We start from the raw sequence: 13019 nt of genomic DNA, 5'->3' as shown, positions 1-13019 counted from the left end.
AACCTTAAATTAGATAATCTCCACTAACAGATTTGACATTAACCCTATCTTCCTTCATGTACAGAATCTGACATTAACAATATCTTCTTCAGGTATATTAACATATGATGCCCTATCCTCCTATAAAATCACATGGAACTGATCACAACCCCTAAAATGACATACCCATGAAAAGTGTCAGTCAAAAATACTGTATAAAAATCCAACTTACTTTCATTGGTGATTTGTTAAAATAAAATAGACCTTTCAATATGGAATACATGTAAAACAGGGTGATTTCTTGAAATCAAACTGATATCCTTGAATAAGATAATATTTTAATATTTAGTCACTGGAATGTGTAGTTTCATAGAAAAATTGTCATTGACAAAGCAATGAACCTATGCAAGATTAGTAAAACTTCTCCATATGGAGGAATTATAATCTCAGTTTACTACCCTTTCATTATTAAATATTTAGGCAACTTATTTCTTAATATTCACCCATCCTCAACAACAGCAAGGAGGAAAATATTCAGAATATTATACATAACCATGCTGAATATATGTACTGTTGAAATTATTTATATGGTAATCCAAAGATAAAGTAATCCAATAAGCTGAGGAGGTTTTGACAACTATTTGTCCATATACAATAGGTTTTTTGAAGTAATCCAATAAGCGCATAGCTGAGGAGGTTTTGACAACTATTTGTCCATATACAATAGGTTTTTCAAGTACAATTGATATTGTGACAGTTTCAGTTAATTTTTTTGTTGTGACATCTATTTAAGCATGTTTGGTAATTATATATGGTTTCCCTTAATCTTTGCCTCACCCCCGATTGCAATTTTTTTTAGTGACAAAGTTACATTACCTTGGTATTTTGAACAATACTGGTTTTGTTCAGTGCAGGGGTCAGTATAACATAAGTTGGTTTACAGTCATTATTTCTGTGATATAGCTATCTCACCTTGGTATTTTAAAAAGTGCTCTCATAGGATGGTGGTCAGACAGAGGAGGTTCACTTTCTGCCAACTCTATACCAGTAATACCAAGAGACCAGACATCGCAGCGACAGTCATAGTTATATTCTAGTTGTCTCTCACAAGCTATAACCTTAAAAAAAATAATAAATTTTAATTTTCAGTATTAATCAATAAAATCAAAATCCTAAAAAAATGAAGACCAACATTAATAAAAGTGCATGCAAACATGAAATGATTCTGTAGAGAAACTAATGTACAATTTTAAGTATAAGTATTTATAAGAATCGGGTAAAATGGGAAAAATAAATCTGAAAACATGCTTTTAAAAAATCCACCAATCTGACAACAGTTTCCCTAATTGAAATGACTAGCATTAATGGTCACTGCACCCCTTGATTTGTAAAGTTATCATTAGAATGTTAGAAAATTGAGGTCTCACTAACCACTTCCGGGTCAAATGGCCATCCCCTATGTAGTACCAAAAACACACTGAACCTAGACATATGCATTGTAAGTGCATTATTTGTGTGTATTATGATTAAAAGTAGTCAAAAGAAAGCTGAGAATGCGTACTTTAAAATCATATATGTAATTAATTACAAAAGTGTATGAATATTGTTTACATGTGTGAGTAATATGCCTCCATGCTGTCAGTTAGCAGAACAGGTAAAAATGTGGATTTTCAGTATTATTTATTCAAGTAAATTTTGTGAAGAATTTCTACTATCATCGTACCATTAGCATAATGATTTTGGAAGCCTTATTTTCCAAGCTTCGCAACGGTATGCAGCTTTAAGATGTCATTTGTCCTGGGAATTCACAGTGAGACTTTGAAAATTACTTTTTTAACATGTAAAGTAATGGAAACGTTAGAAGTGGTTAGTGAGACCATAAATTAAATTATGGCATATTTCAGAAAAATGCATAATTTGAGGAAAATTGCCTTTCCTGGTCATTATTTCCACTTTCCCATAAAATCAGTATAGTGATATTGGTAATCTGGCTATATTTTAAGAGGTGCATTGTGCAAGGTATTTTAAAAAACAACATAGCAACAAGATTTTTATTAGTAACAGTGACTCATAACTTGACGTCATCCATGAAATACACAACGTCACTGCTTGGGATATTCAAAGTACTCAAATAGTCACACAGCACAGACTTAGAATCGCACAGTAATGAAATAGGTATGATATAAATTGTTGAAATCTGTTCTTTTTTCATAATGATAAATGATATTTACTATTACAACTTCTTGAATTATCATAGGCATCAATTTGGTGTGACAAGTTAGTTAAAATTGTAATTTTTTAGTAATTTAGGGAAAATATCACTGAGGGGCATGATATAAAAATGACCATTTCTTTGTAGTCCTATGTCTGATTTTGATAGTTTTGGTCTTATTAGACTCACAATACCACAAGCTTTCATAAAATGTAAAAAAAGAAAAACATAAAAACTCATAAAATATTTTTAAGGTCTCACTAACCACTTCCGGGTCAAATGGCCATCCCCCTATGTAGTACCAAAAACACACTGAACCTAGACATATGCATTGTAAGTGCATTATTTGTGTGTATTATGATTAAAAGTAGTCAAAAGAAAGCTGAGAATGTGTACTTTAAAATCATATATGTAATTAATTACAAAAGTGTATGAATATTGTTTACATGTGTGAGTAATATGCCTCCATGCTGTCAGTTAGCAGAACAGGTAAAAATGTGGATTTTCAGTATTATTTATTCAAGTAAATTTTGTGAAGAATTTCTACTATCATCGTACCATTAGCATAATGATTTTGGAAGCCTTATTTTCCAAGCTTCACAACGGTATGCAGCTTTAAGATGTCATTTGTCCTGGGAATTCACAGTGAGACTTTGAAAATTACTTTTTTAACATGTAAAGTAATGGAAACGTTAGAAGTGGTTAGTGAGACCTGAGGTTTTTGACAGAGTTACCTGTCCCTGAAATATTTAATTGCAGGATTATAAATCTTGTTTTTTAATATAAAAATCTGGTCTTTATTCCTTGATTGTGATGATATAGTCAAACTACACGATCAATGTGGAGGTTGTCTCACCCACTCCTGCCTGATTCTTCAAAGATTGATACTTAAATCTCTATATACACAAATAGGAAGTCATAATTTTGAAGTAATCCCTCATTTAATGAGTTTCCAAATCACCAGCCGTAGAGAACTTAACAGGGTCTAAATTATACAAATATTTGTACAGTTCTGTGATATGTTTGTTTTGTCTCAATTATTCAAACACTAATAACCAAATGTAATCATATTAATACATCAATATTTTTGATTTTCAGGTGTGTAGATCTGAGATCATTGGTTATGCTGAGTGTTGGGTGAATGTTGATGTATATGGTGTAAAGTTTAAAAAACATCCAGATCATAAACATTTGAGTCTTAAGGAGAATGTTTAAATGAAACAGGCAAAACTTCCACTATCAAAAATAGACAGAAACATTGGTAATATTATAAACATAATGTATCACATGTTAAGTAGTTCCAGAGCAGTAAATATTAATATGGTCAAGTTCCTCTAAAACAAACCAAAGTTGAAGCAAGGAATCCCTGGTTTCAGGTTCACCACACTAGTTGGGTTGCATATTAAATAATGGGAGTAAGTTCCTGAAAATCCAACAATGAAATATTCTACACTGTTACAAGATCATACATTGGTGTAGGTTATTTATGTTGTTCACCTACATTGGGTCAACAATCCATCTGTGCAGGGTAATCAGGGATAAAAAAAAATTAGCAGTTCCACGTAGCCCATGGCTACTAGATTTTGAGCTGGGCTAACAAACTTCTGAGTAAAATTTAGTTGAATATATAAAAAACATTAACAAAAATATGGTCTTGGCTACCAGCTTGTACTTTCTGCAGGGTTTTTCCTATTCAAAAACTTTCAAAATATACTGAATATATTGAATTCAAAATTAACAGTTTACAGCTTTGTAAAAGTAGATAAAAAAGATGTCACAAGTTATAAACAACAAACTAACTTTTCAATAGCAGTTGTAAATAAGGAAAAATAATCTAAATTCACTGATTATAATAGGGAAACCTTAGTTTCATTTTAATTATTCAACATTCAATAGGGATGACCAAACTGTGTGTTTGAAAGAATATAAAGTTACACGTTTTAAGCACTGGCTTAAAAAACGGCAGCAAAATTATACCATACCTTTCCAAGAAGTATATATCCATATAAAAAAACTTAACTTTCCTTTATCAATATAACTACACCTCTAAATCACAGTAAGGGGGATTCCCTCTACGATAATTCACAACAGATTACTTAATCTAAATAAATTTATCTCCTATAATCTGTATCAATATACACTCATCAGTCATAAACTGTATAAAGATATCAAAATAATGGTCCTTCCCTTTCCAGTGAAGATATATAATCTATGCTTCAATATGCACTATATGTATTTTAGAATACCACTTAAAGAGTTTACAGTTCGTGTTTTATAATGTCTCATCAATTCATAAATTGTCACCAAATTGTCCCATTCCTATCAATAAGTCCCAAGCAACAATTTCTTTACTTTTACATATTGATTATTACTGCACCACATTTTTATTTTCTACAAATTTACAGAGTTAAACATGTACTTTAAAAACAATATAGACAATACTGAGATGAACATTCAAAATCTAATTTTATGCTGCCACCCAGTCAACATAATATAACCTGGTTTGTGACAGCCAACACTTCTTAACTGTGAAGCAGTTGAAGTAATTTTCAATTTGTTTGTTGCTTGGCATCTGGTGGATGACTGTCACATTCAGACAATCATATCACATCCCCTATTTTTAAATTCATGTGTTCATCTTGTCATATTTCTCCTTTCTTCTTTCATCTACCCCAGACTTGACATTGGGTGTTTCTAGAAAAGCAGCTGACACTTACCCTACCTGTGCACCTAGCTGTGCTCCCAGTTTTTAGCAGAGTCTGAGTTGCTCATTTAGTTATTTCATATTATTTGTGTTGATTGTCTATTTTCTCTGTCTATTCCCTACCCTACCTGTGCACCTGGTCTGTGCTCCCAATTTTTAGCAGTCTGAGTTGCTCTTTTGATTATTTCATCTTATTTGTGTTGCTTGTCTGTTTTCCCTGTCTATTTCTTACCCCTGGATTATATTTTTTTAATTTTGATTAGAATCTTGGTTATCTTGATTACTTGATTTATAGACTGTTGGAGCAATCAATGATAATGCAGTCACTTCCAAACTAAGTCATACAAAATAACCTGATTTGCTCAAAGAGAACCAACCAATCAGAAAGTCTGTTGCACATCATATTAAATTATTTCATTCAATCTTCCTGTTATTGATCAATTCATATTGAAATAACTCTTACGGTATATACTTTGCCCATGTAAGCTAACACTCTTGAGACCCAGCAATCATTTTGATTTTCTATTTTTTTTAAATACTATGTTACATGACTTTTTGTTTTTAGAAGTACATGTAAATATGAGGTTGATTGCGTTGTCTTGCTATGCATACATGTAAATCCCCCTCTCCCCCCACATACAGGAAGTATAATATTGACACAAATCAACAAATCGAGAGAGTGAATGATTAACTTGGTAGATTTGTAGCATACCTGTCATGTGCTCAACATGTTGCCTGAATTTTTTTATACTTTGGAATCAATTAAAAAATAATTTCATACCTGAATTATTTAATCTACATTATGTTCACACCTGTTTCTTATGCAAATTACCTGTCAATAACAGTCTTGAATAAATTAGCCATGTGTTTATTTAAGAATGTTCTCTAATCAGTTCAAAGTTTATTTAAGATAAAGTCTTAATGGTAACTTATCAACTTGTTGACTCAGTACTCAAAAAACTAAAACATAAAAGGGACATAGATTTACTTTTCCTTGGGTTGGAACAGTCTTGTTATAAACAGGGGATTACAACTTATAATATGTAGGTACACTTATCTCCCTTAACTTAACATTCAATAAATTAGTAAACATATCATATAAAAGAACATGAAAATGATTGAGGCCCATTCCATGACAAAAAAAGATTGCACAATGTATATTTTAAACTGTGCTCAAAGTTTTTTATATTATCCCACGACATGTAGATGAATAGATGCACACAGACATCCCGCTGTTAAGTCTATCATAGACATGTAGACCTATCATAAAACATAGTCATTCTAGAAAGCTAAATTCATTTTACCATTGTAGATTTATTGTTAAACACTCCTAGAGAGTTCTCATTTCATCATTTAACTCACCTAAAATGCAACTTTCATTCAACAATTTGAAACTAAGCAAACGTGATGACTTTTTATTCAGAATTGTCAACTTTCCTTTCATCTGTGGCAACATCCCTTCAGCACCTGCGTATGGAGTGTTCATATCACAACTCATACATTATGCCAGAGCTTGCCGAAACTATGCAGACTTTTTGTATCGCGCTTAAAAACTCTAACAAATAGACTTCTGGAACAGGGTTATGTTGCTACAAGACTGAAGTTATCATTACAGAAGTTTTATGGTCATCATCATGAACTCTTGGATCGTTAAGGTGTATCCATCTGCACCATGAACTGATTTATTCAACATGTCATAGTTCTCCTTTTCTCGTTTGTCTACTCCGGACTTGACTTTTTATGAGCAACTCAGCAGGTTTTTCTAGAAAAGCAGAGGGCGCTTACCCTACCAGTGCACCTGGTCCATGCTCCTAGTTTTTAGTGAAGTCCGATTTGCTCATTTGCTTTTGCTACTTTGTATGTATGATTTTAGATACTTTATATTCTTTTTTGTCTTTATATGTCTGTTTTCCATGTCTAGTCTTTGTCCCCGAATTACATTCTTCTGATTACCACTATAACCTTGGTTCCCTTGATTACTCTTTAACATTCCTTTAAAGTTCATTATAATTTAATACTCCTTGAAAGTTAATACTTTCATTTTACAATATAACACTGAAAGTTACTTTCATTTTACCATATAACTCTCCTAGAAACCTACTTACATGCTACAATTTAACTCCCCTACAAAGCTACTTTCATTTTACAATTTAACATTCCTTGAAAGCTGCTTTCATTTTACAATTGTTGATATATTGTTCAACACTCCTCAACAGATATAATTTTAAACTGTAAATCTTTCTGCCTTACAGAAGTAGTATTTATATATACAAGATAAACTTTCAATTCAAAATGACAGATAAGATTAATATACCACTTAGCACCAACAAAATTGAACTTGCATACTTGAAGTGACATACTTTTTTGGTGAATAGGAAAAACATTACACCTAAAGAATACTTTTCTTTGAGGGGGCTTGATGACAATGCATATCATATCTTAAATTGGGAAACTAAGCAAATCTGATCAGTTAAAACAACAAAATCTAATTGAAACAAAATTAATTTGAGAAACAGATTTGTCCTCTATTTATTTGTGGATGACTGAGTATTCATTTTTTTCTTTTAGACAATTGGTTTGACTACTGCCTAGATTTTATCAGTTTATTAATCGTGTTATTACCTTTTGTTTTTTATTTTCTTCTTTTCTTTATTTTTCTTCTTTTTACTTTATACATAAAATAAATTGAATTATTTTTTTTTCAAATATAAATTAATTTGGGGTTTGAATTTTTATCAACACTAACTATTTGCTGCCAGTTTATATAGAAGAATAAATATCCATAAAATACCCAAGGGTAGATCCAGAAATTTACAAATGGGGATTCCAATGCAGAAAAAATAAATGGGACGGGGTGTTTCAGGCAATAAAAAACTTATTTTTCCATAATTTTGCACAAAATTTGCACACAATTTTCAACCTTGAGGGGGAAATTCCAACCCAAAAACAAAGACCCTCCCCTGCAACTACCATTGAATCCAGATGACCCAAATATGTCAAAATAAAGACAGTTACAGTATAGAAGTAAAAGCATATATTTATCTACAGTTTGATGACATATTCCACTGATGGGAGCATCGGTAGTATAATATATCACATAGATTTTACAATGATTCAGAATATTGATCAAACTTAATCTCTGTTTTAAAGGTTTATAGGAACAAAGACAACAGGAACAGATGTATTGGTCCCGGGATTGGTAGGACCAAAATAAAAACAGAAATTATAGATTTTCAGCCTTGACTTCTACCTGATTTGGTGGCAATCTTATGCTACACATTTGTTTTGAAATAATGAACCATAATGGAATAGGAGGGTTTAACACAATATAAAACCTGGTTTAATCAACTTTATTAGGAAATGCCTGTACCAATTCAGGACCATTGCAGTGGTTTCCAACTTTCTGTTTTTTATCCTGATATTGCTACTTGTACAGATTATTAGTTTGAATATTGCTTTAGACTATCGCCTAAATTTTATATGTTTGGTAATTTTGTTACTACCCCTCAATCTTAAACAAAAAAGCTAAGCAGAATAAAACAAAGAATATGGTCAGAAATAGATTAAACAAGAATAATATTAAGTTGCTCTGCCTCACAGAAATAAACTTTTAGTAAAAGAAACCTTAATTTTTGACTGAAAAGTTAATAGATTTGTTACTTGTCATTGTAAATCTTTCATCTGTGCCAGTTTCATTCAAATCCATTATGGAAAACCTAACAATGAGTTGGAATCACATTTTTCAAATAAAAATCTGTACGTGTATTAGAAGTATTGACCTTGACATTCTAGACAATTGTCATTCTTGTCATCTTAGCAAGTTTCTTTTAAATCTGTTCAGACAAAATCATAAGAAATAGTTCATTCACAGTATGTAACAAATAGTTTAGATAAGAGGACAGACAAACAGACAGAAAACTAAATCTAAAGTCTAGATGTTTGCAAAAGCTGTTTAACAAAATCTGCCATTCCAATAAACAATTCATGTCACATTACAAGTTCCCTTGATATATGTCCTTGATACACGCTTCAATTCCTTGACAGAAATTTTTCATTATACAAATTTAAATTCTGTGATTCTAATACTTTAGGCTATCTTGATGGAAAAACAAGAGCATGAAATTGATTAGCCTTTTACATGGATAAAAACTTGTTCAGAAGTTTGCATTGAATCAGTTCTCAACTTTACAATACACACTGCAACACAACATGGCATGTGGGTGGAAGTAAGTGACAAAAGTTTAAGCATATAACTTGTATTGATTGTAAATATTGATTTGAAACAGACCTGGTCATGTTACTAAAGGTGGGTGGTTTAAGGAAGAGATGTTTGTTTAGAAGGCCTGAGCATAATATCTTTATATTAGTCCTTTTATCATTGGACTTGGCACTCACTTTTTGCATTTATACAGTACATATAGAATAAGAGATAGAATTATTTGTTTAGATGGGATAAGCAAGTCTTAGTAGGGTGTTAACATATCATAGGACTTAACACTAACATTCTCCATACAAATTATGTATAGCAAGAAAGACAGCCTGGGATAACACTATCCTTAAATAAATATGGATTAATTGTTTATTGACACATGAGAAAATCGACCAACTCATAGTTTATTTTTCTCTCCATTTCCAAGAAAGACATGAAGCTGCATGCATTGTTTTGCTGATATTATCAAAACTAGTGCAGCAATCCTACAAAATGTACAGTATAGCATTAAACAGTAACCTTTATCTCTTATCACTACAATGTATCCCCAATTCATATAAAGTCTCATACCAAATCTCAAGACATTTAAAGTTAAGATTTCGAGTTTTATAACTAGGCTCTGAGACCCGCGGTTGTCTGAGATTTCCTAGTCTGAATCTTACCCGCAGTTGTCTCAGATTTCCTTGTCTGAATCTTACCCACGGTTGTCTAAAATTTCCTAGTCTGAATCTTACCTGCAGGTGTCTGAGATTTCCTAGTCTGAATCTTACCCACGGTTGTCTGAGATTTCTTCATCTGAATCTTACCCGCAGTTGTCTGAGATTTCCTCATCATGAGTTTCTTGCAGTGTTTGATTCTTTTTCTCACTTTAAAAACTGATTTTTTTATACTAAGCGTGTGTTTCTTGAAAAAGCAAAGGACGCTTACCCTACCAGTGCACCTGGTCCATGCTCCCAGTTTTTAGTGGAGTCTGAGTTACTCATTTGCTTTCGTTACTTTGTATGTATGATTTTAGGTACTTTATGTTCTTTGTTGTGCATGTCTGTTTTCCATGTTTGGTCTTTGTCCCTGGATTACATTCTTTTGATTACCGCTATAACCTTGGTTCCCTTGATTACTCTTTTATTAAAAGTAAGCCAATTCAGAATGTCCTGCTTGTTGAAATTCCTATTTAATTTTAAGATGTAATAAAACATTTTATTGTGACAAAATCTCGTATGGCTAAAATTAGGAACATTTTTTATTTCTATTCTTATATATGTAAAATCAAGGAAACCATGTTGAGAATAAGAACATGACTTCCATAAACCAGGAATAACTAGACATTGCCCCTAACGGAAATTACACCCCCTAGCTTGTTGAGCTCTGTTCATCTGGGGACAAATATAGAGATTAGATTTATATATGGTGGATACACTAAGCACTTTTGACACATCTGCTGCCATTTCTAAAACAACAAAACCCTAAATAGTAAACAGTACATATACTATTTTTTTTTGTTAAGAAAACGATTTCAGAATATGTCTTATTTCTGACGATATGCAAATCCCAATATGGTATTCTAACAATTCAATGAGTTACATAACAATCCAGCAAATCGTTAAGGAGGAGTTAGAAATGCCTATGTTCCAACAATCAGGCTTACTACAATATTTGTTCCTGACAATATGCACATCCCAAAATAGTAATTTAACACCGCATTAAGTTTCATAACAATCCTACTGTCATTGTGGAGGAGTCTCGGACGATGCATGAGACCAAGTTTTGCTGAAAACTGCTTAAGTCTAACATCTGTCATTTCTACAATTTTTGTCCAAACATAAATTCCTGACAATATGCACATCTCAATATTGATATCTAATAGTACTCTATGGAGTTTCATCACAATACTGCAATACTTGTATTTAATTAAGGAGGAGTTGTGAACAACACATCAGACCAAGTTTTGCTGACTAAATGGCTAAGTTCTAACAGTCACCATTTCTACAATTTTTGTCCACACAAAAATTCCTGACAGTATAATGCACATGTTACATCCCACAAAGTTTCATAACAATACTGCAGGCTGCTTAGAAAATTTAGTTCAGACAGGGAGATAGACAGAAAGGGTGAAACATAAATACCCCCAAAACTTTGCTTGCGGGGTGAATAAATACTAGAACAAGGAAGACAGACAAAAAGTATAAATCACTGAAAAATGCACACAGAAACTAAAGAATAAATAAGCAGCCCAGACAACACTAAAAACTGGGAGTATGGACCATTTTAACATTTTTTACATTTTAGAATTTAAAAATTGTACACCATTTGATTATCTGAAGTGTTTTCTACTTCTTTATAACTTTATGAAACCAAATTTCCATATCCATATTCACCTCACAACTTATTACGTAATGATCTAATATAATATTGATGAATTTCTTAGGAAATATATAGATGTGGAAATTTAAATATTTCAATTTCCCATAAATATAGAGTCTGATAATAGTGTGGGTTGTTATTATTTGTATAATTATTTAAAATTTATCATTACATCACACAAAAAGAGACAGTCATAGTTCAATACATTTTCTCAAGAATTACATTGTATAGGTATGTCAAAACATTGTTACATCACAGAAAACATATATACACAGAACACATGTTACAATTTAAGCAATAAATCAGTATTGACTAAATGTTAACTGTATCAATGATAATTTATCATAACTATTTCTTTTCCTTTCTGATATATTTCACAGTTGTTTTCAAAGGTATGAGGTTATTTCATCACACTGATTTCTAAATAATAAAATTCTGACACAATTGGTATATAATCTTGGATTCTATTCTTTATGCAGCCATTTAGGAATCTTACTTTGGAAGATATTGTTAGTGTTGTGGAATCGGTTTAAATTGTCAACCAATTATCTACTACTAACTGACTAATTACCTATTACTAACTGCCCAATTATCTATTACTAACTGACAGATTACCTATTACTGACTGACTGTTTACATATTACTAACTGCTTTATTACCTTTTACTGACTGACTGATTATCTATTACTAACTGACTGATTACCTATTACTGACAATGACTGATTACCTATTACTGACTGACTGATTACCTATTACTAACTGACCAATTATCAATTGTCGCTGTTTGTTTTATATCTTCAACTAAAATCTTATTACAGTTTAGCGTATCTATTTAAGTATAGTTCTGCCTAAAACCCAGGCAGGGGTGATTCATTGTATCTCAATATAACCAATGAAATTGCATATATACATTTGATAGATCCTAAATTTTTTTTGACTGGTTTAATAATAGTGTAAAAATTCTGGCAGAAAATTTTCACGTACTTTTTCTGTAATAGAACATAACCAAATTTTAAGCTGTATTATCTACAGTGGACTACTTTATTTGCACTTATATTTCCTAATACAGTTTCTATGGAGCCTACAAAAGGATATGCAGTACAAAAATATTTGGGATTAAGAAATGTATGAATCATCTATTCTAAGTCCCTGCCTGGTTTTTAGGCAAAGTTGCACTGAAGTTTTCATTTTAATGCATACATATTTTTTAAACATTAACAGATGCTTAATGCTTGCTCTTTATATAATCTGATTTTTTAATTACTTTCCATAAATCAATGGTAATGAAGTGGAAACATTGATCAATTGAGTGGAAACAAAGAAAATTGTCCTGGTCCATGATCTATAGTTAAACTTTGACATGTTTACCAAGAAAAAGAGTACCCCAAAGTTACGATAAAGAGTGAACAGTCATTTTAACAGATATTCCATTACTGAAAATCTCAAACATTTAATCACATTTAAAACGTAAATCAACTGACTTAAGACTTTTATCAATTATCAGACCACTACAAACACATCTTGTTAACAGTTTAATCAAATAAAAACATATT

The 13019-nt window shown here is 31.6% G+C and overlaps 1 protein-coding gene across 14 annotated transcripts in view; it reads right to left on the bottom strand.

Moving 5' to 3' along the window:
• Positions 1–13019, bottom strand: part of LOC148599179 (myosin-IIIb-like) — a 93481-nt gene that overhangs the window by 62898 nt on the left and 17564 nt on the right. For 13 of the 14 annotated variants that reach the window (XM_088558397.1, XM_088558407.1, XM_088558403.1 and 10 more), the window contains one exon: positions 952–1097. In XM_088558397.1, the coding sequence (XP_088414523.1) occupies positions 952–1097 (146 nt within the window). Of the gene's footprint in view, positions 1–951; positions 1098–4173; positions 4327–13019 lie in introns of those variants that run through there. The other variant, XM_088558410.1, reaches the window with a different exon arrangement.

Source organism: Perna viridis, chromosome 13 (assembly GCF_037379345.1).
Source record: "Perna viridis isolate PV_CMFRI_1.1 ecotype Kerala chromosome 13, ASM3737934v1, whole genome shotgun sequence".
NCBI lineage: Eukaryota > Metazoa > Mollusca > Bivalvia > Mytilida > Mytilidae > Perna > Perna viridis.
The sequence above is the reverse complement of the archived record's forward strand: the minus strand, read 5'-3'. Positions and strand labels throughout refer to the sequence as shown.